Raw genomic sequence first — 20,806 nt, forward strand, 5'->3', positions numbered from 1 at the left:
GAATCTTAAAGCAGAGCAATGGGCTTGTTGCCTTGACCATTCATGTACTGGGATGAGGCTACGTTATCCAGCGTGGCGTAAGTAGTGTAGAGGCCTGTGACCTGTAAGTCTGAGAAGGAATAATCACTACCACTCGAGACGGGGGTGAGGCCAGCCGTGCCCAGGTCACAGTCTGAGAGCTGGAGAGGGGAGTTGCTGAAGGCACCTAAGGTATCTAGATTGAAGCTGTCGTCTTTCATTTCTTCCCATATATTTCCTTTAAAAGATGATAAATTCAGTCCTGTTACAGTTTTGATCTGCCATGGGCTGGGTTCAAGGTATACAATGGTCTTAAGAGTAACTGTTTAACTATCTTAACTGAAAGGTTTTAATTTCTACTCAGTCATAGGATGATGCTTGTGAGCGACTAGGTTTTTGGTTTTGTAGTACAAAGGCCTGCAGAATAGCAGGAATAATATGGGTTCAGCTGGTCAGTCCACAGCTAACTTTCCTGCCCCTCCCAACCTGCTTAAAATGTATTCTTCACCCGTAATGATATTATTTATATAGCACTCTTCTCTCCTGCCATGCTGCATGGACATGACGCAGCTAATCTTCACAACAACCCTGGGAGGTGGAGAAGTGTTCCTTTTTGCAGGTGGGGAAACTGAGGCACCAAGACTGCGACTTGTCCCTGGCCACAAGGGAAGTCATTGTCCGAGCTAAGATTAGCACTCGGGCGATCCTGTTCTAGGCAGGTTCTCAGACTGGCCATGACCATGGTGCCTTTTCTTGGACCATTAAGCCAACCCCCCCCCGGTCCCTCCCACATACACACCTAATCTTCACTGGACACTGCACCACTGGGCTAAATTATACTGAAGCACGTAGGGAAATTCAAGGTACATAAACCATAGTATTCCAGATAGGATTCTGATCTTCTATTTCAGCCCAGTCCTGCAGTATTCCAGTGGAGGTGAGCCCAGTATGTCCTACTGGATCCAGGATGTGTTTTATATGTACAGTGTCTCCATAACTAGGTAACACTAACACACCGTGCTCCCATCCAGCTTCCCCTTTACCTTGTAGTGCGAAATCCATGATGCTTGGATCAAGAGCATCCACTTCGGTGTTCATATCTGCCGTCACATTCAGGAAGTCTGCGGGTGCACGGCTCATTGGGTGGTGAGGAAGGGGACTCTGGCTCATGTCAGGCAGAGTATGGAGAGGAGGCGTCTGGGCAGGTGCCGGTGAGTCCGGGGCTATGCGAGCCTGGGTCTGGATCTGGTGATGCAGTGGTATGGACTGCAGAGAGAGAGTCATGGGCTGGGGCTGCAGCTTGGAGATGGAGATTCGGCCTTGGGCTGCGGTCATGTGGGTCAGTGTGGACACTTCGGATTCTGCCTGTTTACTAGGCCGCCTGCAGTTCTCAGGTCTGTCGGTGATTAGTTTGTCTAATTCCTCTGTATGGAAAATAAGCAACTGAGTATACACATCTACCATGGTGTGAGCAGGGCTAGTAGGTCCCTGAGGCAGCTGAGGGTTTGCAATGCATGCTTTGCTTTTCAGCAGTAAATAGGGACACGCTGCAGAAGTACAGTTCTAGAGCTGGACAGGTACCTCTTGCCACCTCCACTCCTCCCTCCCTCCCATACACAGGTCTTCTCTTTGATGTCTTATGATCAGGCCAGGAAAACCCTGGCATATTTACCAGGGCAGTCAGGCTAACACTCTTCAAACCACATGGGGCAGACCTACAGTGAGCTCCTTGTTGATAGAGGTCAGGGAACTTTAATCTGACTGAGGATTTGCTGAACTTGTCTTTACATCTTAAGTATGTTTTTAGGACAGCCACATGATAGCTTCAATACTACTTTGTTTTTAAACTCTTCAGTCAAAAATAAAATGTTATGTCATTCTGATCACACGTTCCAGACTTACCAGGAAAGGTCAGGTTTGGTTTCAGCCACTGCCATGCTAGTAAGAGCTTAACAAATACGCTGTTTGTTACAAAAATGGGGAAATCTTGGAGCATGAATAAAAATCTCAATTCTGCAAAATAGGCATGAAATGTGGTGTTTAAAATGCAATGCTCTAAAGCACTGACCATCAGAGGCAGCGGAACTTGTCTAGAATGTCTAAAGACTGGGACAGAAGATAATCATCTTGGATCGGATCTGATCTGAATCTGAAAGAGCCGGCATACCCAAATAAGATGAATGGTTACTGTCTCAAGATAAGTGACTGGGGTATTTTGAGAAAACTGGAGTCAGGGCTTAGAATAGAAAATTGTTGGTAATTTAACATCTTCCACCAGATGATCTCAAAGCATTGTACAGCATGAATTCCGCCTCCCACCCATTCTGCTAGGTGGGAAGTGGCGCACCCATTTTACAGGTGAGTAGTCCAAGCTGAAGTCGGGTTTGCCCAAAATCTCACAATGTTAGAGGCAAAGCTGGATATAAAAGCCAGGAGTTCTGGCTTTCATTGCCCAGCATTAATCACTAGATGACACTCCCAGGAGAGGTGAGGGGAGTGATGATCAGATAGAGAAGGGCAGGGAGAGGCAGCAGCTAGGAACATGAGTCAGTGCCTGGGAGGGTGGATCAGGGCTGGAAGGGTCAGAGGCAGGGGAATTTAGGAAGCACACCAAGCAAGCAAGCTTTGGATGAAGTGCTGAATCAAAAAATAGATTAACAAAAATTCTCTGCCTCTCCTGTGCTCCCGCGGCTCAGTTCCGCTACCAGCGCTGACTATTTCACATGGAAGGTACTATTCCAGCAAAACCAGGCCTGCTTTTTATGCTAGATTCCTGAGAAACCTGTTTGTTTTTAGGCCAATAATAAACACTCCTGGAGTGTGCCAGAAGAGCGTGGTGCACTGCTTCCCTAATCACTCAGCTAGCCAAACCAACGTCCTTGGCAGCTGCCTATGTGCAACGAACCCCACAGAGTGACCCTATCCTCTGAAACACTTTCCCTCCTTTCCCAAGCCCTGCTCTGGATAACTATAACAATTTATGTACGACTGACCAAACCGTCTCGTTTACTGTGACTCTTCTACACAGCAAGTGGCAAAGCCCAATGCCAGTCTACCTGGATTGGCCATGCTCCTGTGAATAGCGGCCAAGTCCTTCCTCTTCCATTTCTGCATCTCTTCTTCCATCTTGTCAATCTTGGCAGGGTTGAGGGCCCACAGGCAGCCTTTGCGTGAGGTGCCACTCATTTTATTCTCCACTTTCTCAAAGCACTTGTTCAGGGAGAGATTATGGCGCACAGAGTTCTTCCAACCATCGGGAGCTGTCTGGAGGGCAGAAGGTTGTTATTTGAATAAGCTGCTGCCATGAGGAGAGCCGTCGGGTGGATGGACTGTGAATTCTCCATGGGGGACTCTCACAGGCCCCGCAGATCACAGCAACCTGCCCACCCGTTTAGCAACACAAGCAGCTTTCAGCATATCGTACCCGGCCTCCTTATGCTGCATGTTTTTTGTATGTCACAAGGCTCTGGGCTGCACTAGCTTCCAAGCACAGTTCAAGGCCTTGGTCTCAACGTAAATAAAGCAGTTTGGGTCCGACTTACCTCTGAGACAGCCCCTCTCCCTAGGCCCTCTACCCTTCTCTCCGGTGCGCTCAGCTGAGGCTGTGCTGTTGACAGGCCCTAGACTTGCTCTGTGGAGGCCTGGAGGCAGCAGGATATTTTCACGGGGGGACAACTGGCTGTGGAACTTGCTACATGCATGGGTCTGCCCAAGGCAGAGTTTGTGGAACTGGACACCGTTTGCTTGAGAGTAGGGGGGAGATACCAGCCCTTAGATGTCATAGCAATAGACCCCGTGTAAAAATCTAGGAGGATCTGAGGGAGGCTCCAAGGCTACCAGGGATGGCGTTCCTTGAGGCCACCTTCTCTCAGGGACGGGGGTGTTCTTGCTTTGGGGGACAGCCCAAGGAGGGGATGGAGGGAGGATGAGGTCATGGTGCCACCTATTGTGGCCAGGCTGTTTTCTCTGTTTATGCCCAGAAGCTTATGCCTAAATAGCCTGCTCCCCTAGACCGAGTGTGACTCCGGAATTAAAATGCAGCCAGGGTAAAGCAGGGGAGATGCGTGGGTGTCGGGGGTGGTTGTTTTTGGTACACAGCATCTTGAGATGCTACGGATCGAATGCAGTGGCAAGTGGCGAGGCCTGTTTTGTTCCCTTCAGTCATAAAAGCTTATTGATTCCTTACCTTGAAGTAGGGGAAGTGCTCCTTCATGAAGCTGTAGATCTCACTCACTGGGAGGCTGCCCGTTTTACTGTTCTTTAATGCCATTGCAATCAAGCAGCTGGAAGAAAGAGAGAGAAGATAAAAGCCGGTTCCCTCTTCAGGCTGTGCATGTTGGCCCATAATCTCCTCCTCTTTACCTAGCAACCTGACACCAGCCTTTGCCCAGACACGAGTGCCCGTGTGAACAGTCACTTCCCACTGCACTCGGGGTCTCATCAGCTCTACAGTAACATTACCCAGCTTCCGTGTTTAAAGGTCCAAAAGAGAGAATTAAATCTTGAGAACCAAGCTCTTTGGCGCTGTTACTCCACCTCTGTTCTGCTGGAAGGGGATTAACTTGTCAAGGTCTTTCCACTGTTAACTACACTAGTAACCTGGACAGAACAGCAGAGTGCTGTGGGAGGAGTGATGCGGATTTGCCTCTCCAGAGAAGGCTTCTGTCAAGATCATGGGAAAAGTAAATCAGTTTTGTGCTAGGAAAGGAAACAGAGCTTTTGCTGTGCCAAGTATGATACATTTATAACCAAGTCAAATGCAGGCTTGGAGCAATATCCCAGCTTGTTCTCCACTCACCTGTAGGAGTAGATTGGCTTGGGATAATGTTTGGGATGGACTTCCTGAGCAGTGTGAGGGGCAAGGCGAGGTTGAGAATATTGAGGATGGGGTCCATAGGATGCATTGTATATTGCAGCTGGGTTACACTGTATTGAGAAGAAAGAGGGAAAACTGTCAGAAGAATCCGCTTTCCCCATTACTTACTTACTTACTTACTCTCACACACACACACACACACACACACACACACACACACAATTGCCGTGTGTTATTTCTGGCTTTGTACTGATGAGAAACAAAAGCTCCCCAAAAAGATCACATTCCAGACAGTACTTCCTCAAACAGGCTCCTGTGCTCTGAGGAGACGGGAGATTCTAACCAATCTCTCAGTTGGTAAAGCCAAGTGCGGACTAAAGGACATGGAGAGTTTGTAACAAGTTCCATCCTTTCTCATAATGAAATCCCACCCCCCACCACCCCCCGTGCAAGCCCCCTTCCCCTTTTGCAAGGGAGACACTTTCTATGCTGTTTAGATTCTAATTGATTCAGACACCAAATTACAGGACATCATTAAAATGAACATACCGAAAGCTTCCCAATTCCGGTTCACTGTACAGTAGCACACAAGGCTCTTGCTCATCCGAATGTTATTATCAAATAATTTGTTTGTAATTTGTGACATTGTCACAGCTCTATCCCAGGCTGTCCCTGCCCCACCTCAGGTTCATCACATTTTTGAGCAATCTAGCATTGGCAAAATACTGTCCTGAAGCTCTGGAGACTGACTAAGGTGGGGTTTTGGTTTTTTTTTTTAAATATCCACAGTAGAAGAACTGGGTGGGTTGTGCTGGTGCAGTCTGCTCCTGGCTGCAAAGCTGACCTGACCCGGGGCATTGCAGTTTCAGTGAGCAGAGTCGTCAGGAAGCTGGCTGAGGGTGGGTAAAATGACACACGAATAGAATAAGTTTTCTTCCAATTTGGGGTGGGGATTGTGTAGTGATAACCTGGTTGGAATAAGCAGCTGATTACTGGTTCTGGAAAGTGAACACTCCCAATGCTGAGTTTCTATGGCCTGGTCTACACTACCCGCCTGAATCGGCGGGTAGAAATCGATCTCTTGGGGATCGACTTATCGCGTCTCGTCAGGACGCGACAATCGATCCCCGAATCGACGCGCTTACTCCACCAGCGGAGGTGGGAGTAAGCGCCGTCGACTGGGAGCCGCGGCAGTCGATTTTGCCGCCGTCCTCACAACAGGGTAAGTCGGATCTGATACGTCGAATTCAGCTACGCTATTCGCGTAGCTGAATTTGCGTATCTTAAATCGACCCCCCCCTGTAGTGTAGATGTAGCCTATGGCACGTCACCAGTGGTAGCGGAGGCAGTGGTGTTTTTCCTTCTGAAGGGTTCCTAGAATTGGCATTTTAGAACCTGACACTAAAAGGCACGTGCACAGAGATTAGGTTAGGGGGATTCAAGGCAATTTTAGCTCAGCTGTTCACTTTGGTGCAGAATATCTGTAGGTCTGTGTAAGAGCCTGCAAATCCGGTCTGTACAGCTACTCTGAGACGCAGGCCGCATAGCAAACAATAGTACCTGTTGCGCATTCTGTGCGATGGCAAACCCTTGCTGTGAATGAGGAGCAGGGAAAAGCGGGTGCTGGGACTGTAAACTAGGAGATGGCTGCCCTCCGACTGTGTACTGGCTCATCTATTGGGATGAAAAGACAAAAGTGTCGGTCCTATAGTCAAACATCTTTCCTTGGCAAACACTGCAATGACAATTAACCCGCTCAGGTCAGCTCTTACGTTTGCTCCATGCGATGTAATAGTATTCAGTCCCACAATTCCCTGTGGCAGACTGGCCTGCACCTGAATCATTGCTCCCGGAGCACCTGTTGAATGCATATTACCTGGCACAGGACCTATTCATGAAAAAGCACATGATGAACCACACAAAACTACATCTCTGAAAACTTAGTTGCTATTTATTTTTAAAGCCTTATTTCAACTCTGATTAGACTCCATGGAAATAAGACTGAACTCAAAACACACTGCAAGGGTGACATCAGATGCCACTGAGAGCAGCTGCTGCTGGGGTGTTAGGTGACAGCTCTCTAATGATTTTGTAGTGCCATTAGTGTATGTGGCATTTTACAAAGGGTAAATTATACTGAATTACAATTTTTGCCCCAAAAGGTTTTATATTCTAATGGCATAGATTGCTCCATAAAGTGAACACAAATAGGTGTGTTTGCTGAAGTAATGTTAAGACTAAGGAGAAGTTTGGTGACCATTAACTGAGAGGCTGTATGAAGCGCACAGCTGCAGGATTGGTCAATTCTCATTTTAGTGATGTTGAAACAAAGGCACAGATAAATGACCATTTCCAGAGATACTGAGAACTTCTGAAAACGAAGTCCTTGCGCCAAGGTCACACAAGGAGACTTAGCTGGGCATAAAAGTAAAGTCCAAACTCTTCGATCTTTGTTCTAACCCCTAGTACGCACTGCCTCTTAAAAAAAAAATACACAGGATGTAGTGCTTCTGGCAGAGAGCGAAATCTACTGTACTTACTGTGAAAAGTTACAAACAAGAAAGCTAGTTACAGAGGTTTTGTGTCTCATTATTATTATTATTTGTCATTTAACAGCAGGGCAAGTTACCTGTCTGCTGCAGCATTGACTCCTGAGAGCTGATGCTGAAGTCCATTCTTCCACTAGCCATCTGTTGTAAGCGAGGAACATCAACAGAGGTCAGCCATGACAAGGACTGCAAGTCGCTTGGAAGGTCTTCACTCAACTGGGATGGGGCAGAAGCCAAGAGTCTGCAGGGAACAAGGTGAGATGTTAGCGAAGAGCACAAAGATTCTGCTAGATTGTCTATAGGTAAGAAGGATGTCTTGGGGGGCCCAGCCTAATGCAAGTTAACAGTAGATGTGGGTCTGAGTTACAAAGTTGAGATGTGGATCCAAAACTCAAGATGTGAATTTTTGGTTCAGGCCCCATCTCCCGTTCATAATGCCTCCATGTGTTCCTTTGTAAGAGGTAACATTTTATTTAGCAGGCTTTGAAGTGTTTCTATTTTGAACCAGGACCAATTTAGGAGACTGTTCTGTCGAGATCTCCCTGTAGAACAATATAGTGGTCAGCTGAACATTATGAAAAGTATATTTTTGCATGAGCGAGAGAGAAGGGCATTAGCACTGCGGTCAGAGCAGCAGTGCTGTACTCCAAGTGCTGCTGGTGTTTCCATCTAAAATGCTGCTTTTCAGAGGTTAAAGTGGCTGTCAACATTCAGCCCGTGCTGTAAACGTTAAGTTATCAGTCTAGGAGCACTTGATGCTTTAAAAAAGGTCCAGTTTGGCGTACTAAAAAAAATACTTTAATTTAAAATAACCCACACAGAACATTGGTAATGGAAAATTGACTTCAGTGGGACCATTCCTGTGCTCAAAGTGTGTGCTTAAGGCTTTTTAGAATTGGTACCGAAGTACTGAAAAGGAGTGATTGTTTTGTACTTATCTCAAAAATTACTTTACAATTTGGGGGGTGGAGGGGTGAAGCAGTAGATTCATAATGTTCTAACCACTCTGAGAAAATTTAAAAAGAAAAATCAGTTAGCACGAGATCTTTAAAGGGTCTCTGTCCGTTTCCAGATGGACACTGCGAGGGCAACTTTGGCTGAGAATAAGATTTTGTAAAAACAAGTTTTTTTTATGGAACTGTTTCCATGAACTTTATTTTAATTCCAAATCCACATTCCCCTGCAGCATCTGCAAACCAAACAATGCAGCACTGTGCTAGTGTATGAGAACCAGGAAGGGAAACTGCCTAGAAACAAAACTGAAATGGACCATTCCCCCCCCTACATGTGTGTGCGCACACACTGATTGATTGCAGTAACCTAAGGACACTCCATGGTTTAAAATAGGATTTTTAACCTGACGGTATTCCATTAAGTCTGAAATCCAGCTAATGACAAGACTAATGAGGAATTTCAGCACCTACACCCTCAACAGCCTTTACTTAGTGGGCCCTTTGACAGTCTGAAGGAGCTTCTTCCAGCTACTGTATCATGTGGAGGTCGACGTTTCCAAAGGAGAGAGGTCTTTGTTGGTGTTGGGAGCTGGGGCGTGATGCAAATCCCACCTTCAAAGGCTCTGTACCGTGGGGACCTTCCCTCCGGCTGCAGCAGACTGCAGTGCTGTGTGCAGTTTGAAAGCTTGCACCTTCCACCAATGGAAGTGGGTCCAATAAAAGATGTTACCTCACCTACCTTGGCCCCTCCTGCAGTCAGTCCCAGTCTCTCTCAGAAAATCAGCTGCAGGGGAGCAGCTTGCCGGAGATGCGAAATGCATCTCCATTTGCCCCCAACCTCCTGTCCCACATCCATACTCTCTCCAGAGCACTTCCAGCCCATGCGAGGCTGGGGAAAAGTGCTTCTGCCCCAGGAGCTGAACATGCTTCTGCAATAGCCCCCCCAGCCCCTGCTGATTTGGGGAGCAAAGGCTTTATATCCTCAACAGGACCGTAACTGCCATGAACAAAACGACATTAGAGTAGGATAGATTAAAACCAGCCATATCTAAGAAGATCAGAAGGCTGGGTCTCAGCTGCGGTGTGCTTTGTTGTCACAGGGCATGAAATATTGTATTCAGAATTAAATCCTGTTCAGGTTATAACAAAAATTCAGATCTAGCCCTTCCTTAAATCAAACATATGAGGGCTTCAGAAACCAGCACAACGCAATCTTCACTACAAAAGAAAATCTAGATTGTGGGATGAACTGCAGATCTCCTCCATTCGGGCCTTGGTGAGATCGAATGGAATTATACTCAACTTAATTTTTTAAAACAGCCTTCGATGTGCTAAATCTTCAGATTGTAAGGGTTTATGACCATAAATGCAGACTATCTTAACTGATAAAGCCAATGAAAAAACAGCCCAGACTTCTCTTGGTGAAAAGTTCCATTTAGAAATCTAATTTCTGCACATTTTGCCCCGCTTGCACATGCTGTGCTCTTAGAAAGACATGATCAACTTTGTATTACTGCTGATAAAGAAATGCACGGCATAAAAAGCAAAAACAAACACATTTACATGGAGGGCCAAATTGCAAACGTTCTTACTCAATTCAAAGCTGCCATTGAAGTCAGTGAGTTAACATGATTACAAACTGATGTCCAGATTGCGAGATTGTTTCTCATGTTGAATAGTGCTGAGGAAGTCAGAGGGACTCCTCAAGGAGTCAGGAACTACTTCACGTAAGTAAGGACGATATCTCTGCATAGCCCTGAGTAAGGACTGCACAGATTCAGCCATTGGAAACATGTTTCTATTTTGGAAGAACACAGGTTAGCCTGAGATTGTAGAGTCTCTTTTTAAAACACCCTAACTGAAAACGTTCTCCAATAAACAAGTGATCTTTTAAAAAGCCAGGTGCACTGCACTAATGTGCATCCATTGTCAAATGGTGATACAGAGGCAGTAAATAAATCTGATTTCTGCTGAAGCATCTTGTATGTTTTACACGAGTCTAAATCCGCTTAACATAAAATGCCAAAACAGCAGTGTGTTGCAGCCCAAAAGGCTATTGAGATTTTAGCTCTTTCTAGTCAAGATTTTCAGCAGTTCAAAAGTTCCCCAAACTCTATTACCCAGTAGATCTCTAAAGCAGAACTTTATTTGTTTGCACAAAGATTTTAAAACACAAAACAAGCAGAAGCCAAAGCTCAATTCCTGGCCAAAAACGTCTTCAAATCCTCCTCCGAGTCTACCCTGGTTTCTTTCTCCTACTGTAGTTATAGTGCAATAATTAGCATTGCCATGGTTACCACTGTTCAGTTATTTTGTGAGGCCTGGGACTTAAATGCATAAAAAGAACATCAGGTGACCACTCTCCCTACTTAGCGATTGGCTGGGTTGTAAGTAAACAAGAGCATTAAATGATTTGAAAACTGGGCAGGCTCATGTCGTTTGCAACAGTTGGACCCGTTCATTGTAAGCCGATAACCCATTGTGCTGCAAACGACTGTTGCCCAGTGGCACGTGGCCTCCATTGTTTTTGGCATTCTTGCTTAATTGTTTTTTTCCCTCCTCCTTTTTACAAACTTCACATTAATCTGGCTGAATGACAGCCAACACACAACACACACACAGACACACACATGCCATCTGGCACCCTGGTCCCTGCCAGTCCTTCCAGACAAGTCAGCTCCTTCAACAAATAATGGGGTCAGATGGGCGGTGAGGGTCAAAACCCATTGCACACGCCTCCTGTCAGGAAATGAATCTGCCACATGCCCTCTCTCCACTCCACAGCATGGGCTAAACAGCTCCGAAGGGGAGGACCACAGAAGCCATATTTGCACAATAACCACTCTACGTTTATCTCTTTGGAAATTGATAAATTCCTTTGCTTTATGTTAACGTTAAGTGGATCCATCCAGCTCTTTCTAGAAGCTTAAATGATTAGTAATCCACTTTGTGTGGTAAGATGTTGTCAGAAACCTTAACTGCAAACAGCCTGAATAGGGTGCTGACTGAACAATAGGAAGCTCAAGATTCTCCTACTTCCTAGTACAACATGAAGAACATCTTTCCTTTTATACAGCATCCTTATTCCACAAAATCACAGACCAGCGTGCAGACAGTATATCGGGCATAGGCATGTACCTCCGCTGACAGAGACAGGGAGGGGCATATAGGCCATATTTTAAAGATTTGATTTACTTTTAAAGTTCATCTATCAGTCACTATGCCCCATTTTAAAGCAGATACAAGGATACAGTGAAATAGAGCGCTCTGATCCATTTGTAAAACAAATGTGATTCTTGTGAGGGAGATTATTTTAGCCCCCTCCATCCTGGCATAGGCTTCTAGTCTGAATTTGACTTTATACTTCCCATCAAAACAAAACGGACTTCTGTTTTGTTCAATTAAACAGCTTTGATGTATTCTCTTGCAACTATTTTTTAAAATAGACTGACAAGTATTCTAACAAACATTAATAGTTTGTAGTAAAATAGTAGAATCTAAGCAGGTTACCAAAAACACATGTGGCACAAAGGGATTATTCTTTGAGTTGTTCAAAACAAATGTAAATTTCAGCAGTAGTGACTTCAAGTCACTTCAGTACTGCACATTTCACAGTAACCCGATCCAGGCAATGAGAGCTCAGACCTTTTACAAAGATTAACACAGGGAGAGCTGTCCTATCGCTTGGTTTTTTAAATGTACAAATATACTATGCAATATAAATTCAACTCCTCTAACGGTAGATGGGTTCTGGGTGTGTCTTTGACTCTTAGGGGGAAAAAATGCAAATCAAACCATCTGCTTTAGTTAAACCATGCATAGTAGTGGCTAGCTGGCAATTTATCTACTCATGGAGTTCAACCTTCTTCCACCTGTGTAATCCTGTGGCCCCCTCCCAACCTACAACTATATAGATATAACACGCATACAAAACTATCTGTTTGGTATATCTCCATTGTATCCTTCTTCCCTTTTTTGTCTTAAATTACTGGTAAACGCTTGGAGGCAGGGCCCATGTCTTCCTGTGTGTTTGTACAGCCCCAGGTACATGTGGCTCAGGTGAATTTAAATACCAATGGAGTATACCTAACACATACTTACTGAAAATGTCTAGGGAGTCTGCCAGCTTGCTTGCTGGGAAGCCCTCCATTTTTGGAAAGCAGTTTCAGTTCAAGATGGCGGCTGTTGCTGAGGGAGCACATTGTGCTCTCTCCTGGAGAATTTATGGGTGTTTTTTTTTTTTTTTTGTCTGTACTGCCCTAAGGCTGTATAAAGGCAGCCTGGCTTGTAAGCAGAATGCTCAGGCTGAGGTCATTAAGCTCAGATTTGAAGGTTAGGGATGGTCTAGGAAAGTGGTAAATTCTCAAACATTTTCTCAGAGTCTAGGCCGTGTCCTAGACGCTCTCATGGAAACCTCCACTCGCATTGTGGTCACAAAGAGAACTTCCCTTCTCGTTTCTGATTGCAAACATCCCTTAGGCAATTGCACCAATTGCTTACATATTTTAGCTGTCTCCAATGCAGGAAATGTTCCGTCATTTAAAAAATGAGTTAATTCGTCACACTGTGTGCTCCTCACTTTATCTGTTCTGTTCTTCTTTCCCCTTTACCTCTGCAAATGCTTCCTTGCCACTTGATTCCTGTCTCCCATGCAGCACAAGCATCTCTCTCTCCCTTTGGAAGTTCCTCTCCTGCTAATGGCTGGCTTGGGTCTCTGCCAACAAATCCAGCTTTCCCTGCGTCTCTTACATAGGATTCAGTGCCCCCTACATACAGGCAATGAGGCGGGCTTGCTCCTTGTTCCTTTTCTCATTTCTGGGTCCCCTGGAAATAAGCTCAGCTAGTCCCAGAGACCAGACAGCTCTCCCTGGACCACCACCAAGTGCTCCACCAACCACAATTTAGGAACCCCGGCGTCAGGGGTAGTCAATGGGCAGACCGTGGGCCAAATCCGACCGCCAGATGCTTTGAACGGACCCTGAAATCTTTTTATTTACTTGTGGTTGTTGTTTTATTATTTTCTCTGGAGTCTGGACCTTGACCAAGAAATTTGGACCTTGACAAAAAATAATTGACTACCCCTGCCCGGAGTTAAATGATACAGGGCTTTGGGGAAAAAACCCAAACCTGGTCACTGTGTGCAGTGTTGCTGTTTCACTTTTCCTTTTTCTTACAGTAGTTAGGATAAAAGTACAAAACTCTTCAAAGACCTTGAGCAAAGATGCTTAGCCTCTGGTAGATGTACCTTAACAGCTATCAAAATGGTTTCTACCTTTCAATTAAGTTTCACGGTGCCTCATGGAAGCAGATCAATATCGGGGGGGGGGCAGAGCTAGAAGTAAGAATTTTGTAAATGCAAAATAATTTGAGGAGCAAGGGCCATCACTTTTTAATTTACATTGATTAGTACATTTCAGGAACTGCATGGGCAACAGTTGAGGTAATCCACTTAAATCAATTCTCAGCACCTTGCGTTTGACTCGTTTTTAGGAAGTCAGTCTCTCTCTCTCTCTCTTTTTTTTTTTAAAGCAACTAAGGTGATAAAATCCCTCAGCCATATCACGGTGTCAAGGGAATGGACACTGCAATTCTCTTCAGGAACAACTACTGTTGTATTAATTATGTATTTGTAACCTTTTAGCTGCAGCATGTTTTATTTTAATGCAAACTCCCAGATCCTGACTGTCCCCAATAGTGAATATTGAAAATATTTAAATCGTAGATTGTTCCTCACAGATCCAAATTCCAAACTTGGTTTGCTCATGTTGTAGCCTGACTTCCAGACAGACAGTAGTCGTTTCTTACAAGCACCTTCTGTCACAAAACATTTTACAAACAAACTGATATACAAGCAGTAGACAAGGCCCTTTCTCCACCATTGAAGTGCAGCTATCTCTGGAATGGAACATAACAGCTGTTTATGGCTCCAACACAGCAAGTTATTTAAGCATGTGCATAACTCTCCATCTCATTGCTTTCAATAGGACTACAAACATGCCTAAATCTCTTGCTGAATCAGGGCCTATCGGAACAAAGCCACACTACATAACCATTTAGGATAGGAACTGAGGTATATCTTAACCAGATGAATCTGGGGGATGGGGGGGGGGGGGAGTTTGTTGGAAGTGTGTAATTACATCAGTTGGAATTTAGCCAGGATATCTAATGGGTTAATGCTCCTGTGATAATTTTGTGTATTTATATTCCTGTAACACTAAAGATTTATTTATTTATTGAGGATGCGCTTCACCCAGTACATGACGCAAGTAAAGTAGATATTTTCTATTCCTACAGTCAGTGCTTTGTGACTATTTAAACACCTTTTGGCTAAGAGCTACCTATTTAAACCCTTATTTCTAACCTAATATGAATAGTGACTCTATACCTGCATTGCAAGTCCTTCAAAAATATTGTACAAGGCTGCTCAAATAAATCAGAAATAGGGGAAGTGCGGATGCTGTTATACTACACTACACTGAAAGTCCAACAACCGTTACACAACGTGATAAGCTACAGACAGTAGTTTTATTTACTATTTGTAAGGTGATTCCTTAAGCTAGAAAAGTGACATTTCATTTTAGTTAGTGACTCTTTTAAAAGTATTCCTTGCTGTACCAATACACAAGTATGTTTCTTTGACTCTTTTAAATTTGTATTTGCATAAATGCTGATTAGGCCAGATGAATTACGCTTGCATTCCCTTCTTATTCTAGAGCCATATGGTCCAAACACAGCATTTTAGGTATGTCACTGTTACCACCCTGTAACAGGAGTAGGTTAGTGATTGGCCAAAACCAGTATGCTGCTGCTATATTTTAAAAACAAGAAGAGTCAAACGTGAGCAAGAATGTTGAATATTTCTTAACAGTGAATTTTGTGACTTTTGTTAATGTCCCACCCTTAACAAATATGTACTTTATCTGTGAAAATATGTATGGCTTTTTGAAATGGCAGTTAAAATCAATTCAGACCTTCATCAGGAGGTGTTAAAACCTGGATTACAGTAGTTGGACTAGCTCCACAGTCATTTGAGGAAACTTCCACAGACAACACGGGGGGTTTTGCCTGATACTTTGTAAACGCAGACAGACTACAGTGCAGAATCAGACCCATTATATAAGACACTGAAGTCCTCTGGGGGCAGTTGGTTCTATGGTCAAGTCAATCTAGATTTAAGCCGTTATAAAAGTTAGACTAGTTCAGTATGTATTTTGAGATATGTCCCTTATGTTATTTGATAACCATATTTCCCCATACCTCCCCACAAGTCGGTCGACTGAATCTACAATCAATTGATTTTTGGGGAAAATGCATAGTTTCACCCACATGCTGATTTGGAAATAGAGCATTTTTAGCAAATAAATAGCCATTCCTGTGTTTGGGATCATTACGTATTTAGGAACTTTTAAAATCTCTGTTGTGTAAAGTTGCTTCACTGTATGAATATTTGGCCCAGTGGCCCTTAATGGTTCCAAAGTTGCCATTCTGTTTTACTTGGTTAGCCTAAGTGGTGTACATTAAGCACTTTGACTAACGCCAAATGATCTGAGTGAAATGGGCCTCATTAACTGCTGACTTTATAGTTATGTCAAAGGGTATGTGATATTCCAGTTACGCAATGACCACCAACCACAATGGGACTTATGGGGCTAAACTCTTGCCTGGAGAGCTACAAGTCTGATTCTATCTTGTGCTATATGGGCCCACAGCATCTGCTACTTTTCATGTACACAGCTATAAATGGTAGATCTAGTACAAGCTCCATGTTGTAAAATTCTACCGAAAAGAATATTCTTAGAGACCACAGCACTTGTAAGCTGAATCACTTTGCTCCTCAAGGGCCTGCTATACAGCCCACTGACATCAAGGGGAGTCTTTCCATTGCTTTAATAGGCTTTGACTCAGAACCTATAATTTACTTAGCTCAGTACTGGATCACCCACAGATACTCCATTGCATTATAAACTTGTCACCTGGTGTTTCAGTTTTGAAAAATAAAATATTTACACTGAAATCAGTTTAGTCTTAAAAATGAATTAGTAAGAGCAACATGTTCAGGGAATGCCAATCCCGGCAAGCTCCTCTACAGCTTTATCATTCCCTAAAATATTGGCTGCAGTCAATAGAAGTGTGTATCCCTGCTACCATTAAGGGGTTAACCTTTAAGGGTTAGAGACAACAATGTTTTCTATGGAGGAGTTGGAAATGCATCCTTTTATGCAAAGTAGGCAGGTACCTACATCCCTCAGGAGGGAGGAGTTGAGGGTGTAGGAGATGGCACTTGGCAAGGAAGGTGTTTTATGTTGCACTGTTGAAAATATGTATCTGAAACCATCATCCAAGTCTGTCCTTGTCTGAGTAATACAGTCCATATCACCACTCCATCCACTATCTCTCATTTAAATATGCTTTTGGTCCGGAAGGTCTCAAGATCCACCAAAGTGATTTTTTTAAAACAAGGGAAACCTTGTAATGTTTCAGATCTGACCTTTAAGCCGCACGGGCGCACATTCTCTATAAACCACATGTACAATTATTTGTAGTTACTGCCTTTCATTCCTGTCTCTCTCCCTCTGACAGTTCCCTTCTTTACCCTTCCTGGAAAACCTGGTCTCCTCAAAGTGCAACTGTCCAATTGAAAGATTCTAAGTGAGACAGAAGGGTCTTCTCAGCATAGTCCCAGCCTCCCACTCACTAATTGGAGGCCATTTCCTACTCTGCGGAGCCCTGCTGCTCCCCCATGGAGAACTCGGGACTGTGGGTTCCAGTCTTGGACTGTGGTGACAGCAGGAGAGTAAACAGAGCTGATAGAATTTGACAGGTCTATTCTTTTCTTAAAATCATTCAGTCTAAAAGATTTTCTTTTACATAATCCAAAGTGTTTTCTCATGAAGTAGGACAAATACTGTTCCACAATTGCGGTGTAGTTCAGATCTGATGCATTTTTATCAGAAGTTTCTACTTGTAAATGAGGTCACATAACTCAGAAAAGACTTTTTTTAAAAAATCACAAACTAGTTAAAAACAACTTTAGCGATGTAGGAGCTGTTAGTTCTAAGAATATATAATAAATAACTAAAAGCAGTTTTAAAACCTGCTTGATCTCCAAGTAAACTAAGATACTGTCTCTGTGTCCTAAAAGTAAAATAAACCATATCCTGCATAAAAACTTTTTTGTTTGTTTGTTACTATGAATTAAAGAATCTCCCCTACATGAAAGGTCTTTGTTACGGTGTTATATGCTTCAGGGAGCTAATACTGATTTACAGTTGAGCATCCACAGATCATCCACACCCTTCCTGAACAACTGAAACATTTCTTTACCAATATTTACATAACCAACAAAATGCCTAGAGCAAACAGTGCTTTAATAAACAGCCAAACAGGGTTTCACAAACCTTTCTCCATAGTGGCTTCACCCAGTATAACAAATCACTTGTTGCGCTGAAAGAAGCTGCCGGGCAATGTTTGCATTTTGAATAGAGAGAGGCTAGAAGAAGAAGAACACCTACGGCTGCCCACTTTGACCCAAGGAAATGTTGAAAACACCCACTGGCTGTGAGAGTCACCCACTCGGCATTTACAAACAAACCAACAAAAAACCCTCTTCACTTTGCTGCACTGATTCACATGCTATTATGTATTTCATAAAACATCACCTCATGTGACAAGATGTAGCTGAACTTAACCCAAAGCACTGTAATTCATGCATAACTGTCCCATGACTTCTAAGAAAAAATATTTTTTTTAAATTCTAAATGGATAAGTGTTGGTATAGGTAAATAAATGCCTACTTGCTAAAGGTTGTCAGCAAACCCAAGTTTGTTCCTGTTCATATTATAAGTAGTTTGGCATATGAATGCATGTGGAAACTAAAGCAAATATTTATTTTAATTAGGACCTTCCCAAGTGCTAGTTGAACATGACTCCTGTTTTTCCTGACTGCTTCCTATCAATTCAAAATGCTACATGAAAGGGGGCTTTTAAATCATTACTATTTTACAAGAGTATCATAGTCTGGCAAATCACACAGAGCACAGACTATACCAGAAGTTCACACCAGGCTTTGAACATATTTGCATTGACTATGATTTACTATCAAAACATTTTAAGCTAGGGTGTTTCTGAACACACAGTATGCTACAAGCAGTCACCAAAGAGAAAATTTCTTTTAAAGAGACAAGCGCTAAATGTAATTAGCTTCTTCATTAAATAGGATTTCTGGAATATTTGAATTTATTTAGAAACATACATAACTGTTAGTCATCTAATGGGCCATGAGGATGCAACACCTCTTTCTAAATGGATAAATTCCTCACCTGTATTCCTGCGGTGAGGGGTGATGATTTTGCTCTGAATTTCTAATGATTCCTGACATCATGGATGTAATGTCACTTTCTATCATCTCCTGTGGGGAAGACCAAAAAAATATATATATATAGATATGAAGTAGCTATCCAGCATTTCAGCAGTATAGAGGAAAATTTTAAAAATTCCAAATGAAAAAACCTGGAATGTAAGACAATTATTGTTGTTGGCACGTTTCCTATCACTTTTAAGAGCAATGTTTTACTTAGGCTATAAAATGTCTAAATATTTTAGAAAGGCAAAGGAGAACATAATGCAGAATATATAACTGATGTAATAAATGGGAGGGTCAAACGAATCCATTACAGACATCTCAGTTGTGTGAACTGAATACCAACCAAATTAGGAAAACAGTTGTGTGTCAGTTTTTATATACTAAACAAAATCATATGACCTGAAAATTTAAAATTTAGGAAAACTAAACGACATTTAAAAATGACAATGGCTAATATTTTAAGTACATCTAAGTTATTACCAGAAAAAACTCTGCTAAAGAATTGATGTGAAGACACAAGTTTAAAAAAAATCTGGGTGACTGCAGAGTCATTTAAAAACACTCCATAATACAAGCAGCTGTGGCAATGAATGAGATCATTTTAGCAGAAAGGGAAGGAAAGATTCAGTCATACAACTTGCCCCAAAGAGTAACTGTTTGCAACACTATTGTTCTAAAAGTACAGCTAAGGCTGAGTGAGGAAAAAAATAAAAACTACATGTGCCAATAAGACTGACCCAAGTTTTCAGAAAAAGCTTGCAACCTCCATGAACTAAACAAGATCTAAACATTATCTGCACATATTTCTCAATAGGAACTTGTAGATTACACCCTATGTGCTTACAGGAAAATGAAATGTGCTAATTGCACAACTGTATGCAAAGCAAACCTTGCAGGATGGTACCTGGAGTGAGATCTGCGGCTGCTGCACTTCTCTGGTCTAAAGGGATCTCTCTCTTTGTAATTTGGCTGCAGTTTCAGTCTCCAAACCGTTTTTAAATTTCCCTCTCAGGAGCTGTCCAGCCCGGAGCATGCGCACAGGGCGAGTGAGTTGCTTTGCAGGGTCAGTCACAGGGCAGGGTCAAGGGGACTGCAGCATTTCCCAATCCCAGTAGCACTGAGTCCCCATCCCACCCCCGGATTGCCAGGCCCCCCAGGAGTTGTTCTGGCCAGCGGTTGTGCTCTCTAATCTTTTATAGCATCTAAACTTCCTTCGGATGCACCCGAGGACTGAGTTGGGAAGGAAGGGAGAAAATTAAAATTTAAAAACCTGTTGCAAAATGTGTAACAGGGCATTACAATTAGCATCCCTAGTTGAAAAAAAAAGGGGGGGTGTGTGCTAAGAAGGTATCCCGGGTTTAAACGCAGACAACATTAAATTGTTTTTTAAAACAAAAGGTCTCTTGCTTTTGAGTGGGGTGGTGGGCGAGAGAAGGGGCAAATGCAACAGCGCGCGCCACTTCAGCACCCTTTTGGGGGGGTGAATGGGGAACTAGCGTGCGCCACTCCAGAAGCAGCTGCAACAGGATGCACACCCACCACCAATTGCAGCCTCGGATTCTTTACTGAGGGAGGAAGGTGCAGTGGGGAGAGAATTAAGGGGTAATAGCAGCCGCTGGATACTGCTCTGCCAGCCGTGCCACTGCTTTGGAAGGGATCGGGGTCAACAAACTGCACTAAGAGCTTTCACCACCCAGTCCTAGGACCTGGCTCCCGCTGTAGCTCCTGAGCTGGGGGGACAACTGCACTAGTGCAGGAGTTTGCACACACACACCCCGAGCTGGGGGACAAGTGCACTAGTGCAGGAGTTTGCACACACCCCCCCCGAGCTGGGGGACAAGTGCACTAGTGCAGGAGTTTGCACCAACCCCCTCCAGCTCTGGGACTAGGGGACAATTGCACTAGGAGTTCGCCCCCCCAATCCCCCGCTACAGGCTCCCGTCCCTCGGAGAAAACTCCCCCCCCCCCCGCTCCAGCTCCTCCGGGGGGCGCCGCGGCCGGACCCTCCAGCTCCTTCCGGGCAGGGGGACGCCGAGCCGCAGCTGCCCGGATCGGCCCGGTCCCTGCAGCGCCGCGGCGGAGTGATGGGGGTGGAGGGAGCGGTTGG

The 20,806-nt window shown here is 43.8% G+C and overlaps 1 protein-coding gene across 1 annotated transcript; it reads right to left on the minus strand.

Annotated features, from left to right (window-relative positions):
- Window positions 1–5: 5 nt before the first annotated feature.
- Window positions 6–18,741, minus strand: FOXN4 (forkhead box N4). The gene is made up of 9 exons (XM_065417911.1): window positions 18,656–18,741; window positions 7,464–7,624; window positions 6,607–6,722; window positions 6,395–6,508; window positions 4,817–4,944; window positions 4,205–4,301; window positions 3,075–3,282; window positions 1,062–1,442; window positions 6–256 (listed from the first exon to the last, which is right to left on the minus strand). The coding sequence occupies exons 1-9, from the start codon at window positions 18,739–18,741 to the stop codon at window positions 6–8; spliced, it is 1,542 nt and encodes a 513-aa protein (XP_065273983.1).
- Window positions 18,742–20,806: the final 2,065 nt, after the last annotated feature.

The sequence above is a fragment of the Emys orbicularis genome, chromosome 16 (genome assembly GCF_028017835.1).
Source record: "Emys orbicularis isolate rEmyOrb1 chromosome 16, rEmyOrb1.hap1, whole genome shotgun sequence".
NCBI lineage: Eukaryota > Metazoa > Chordata > Testudines > Emydidae > Emys > Emys orbicularis.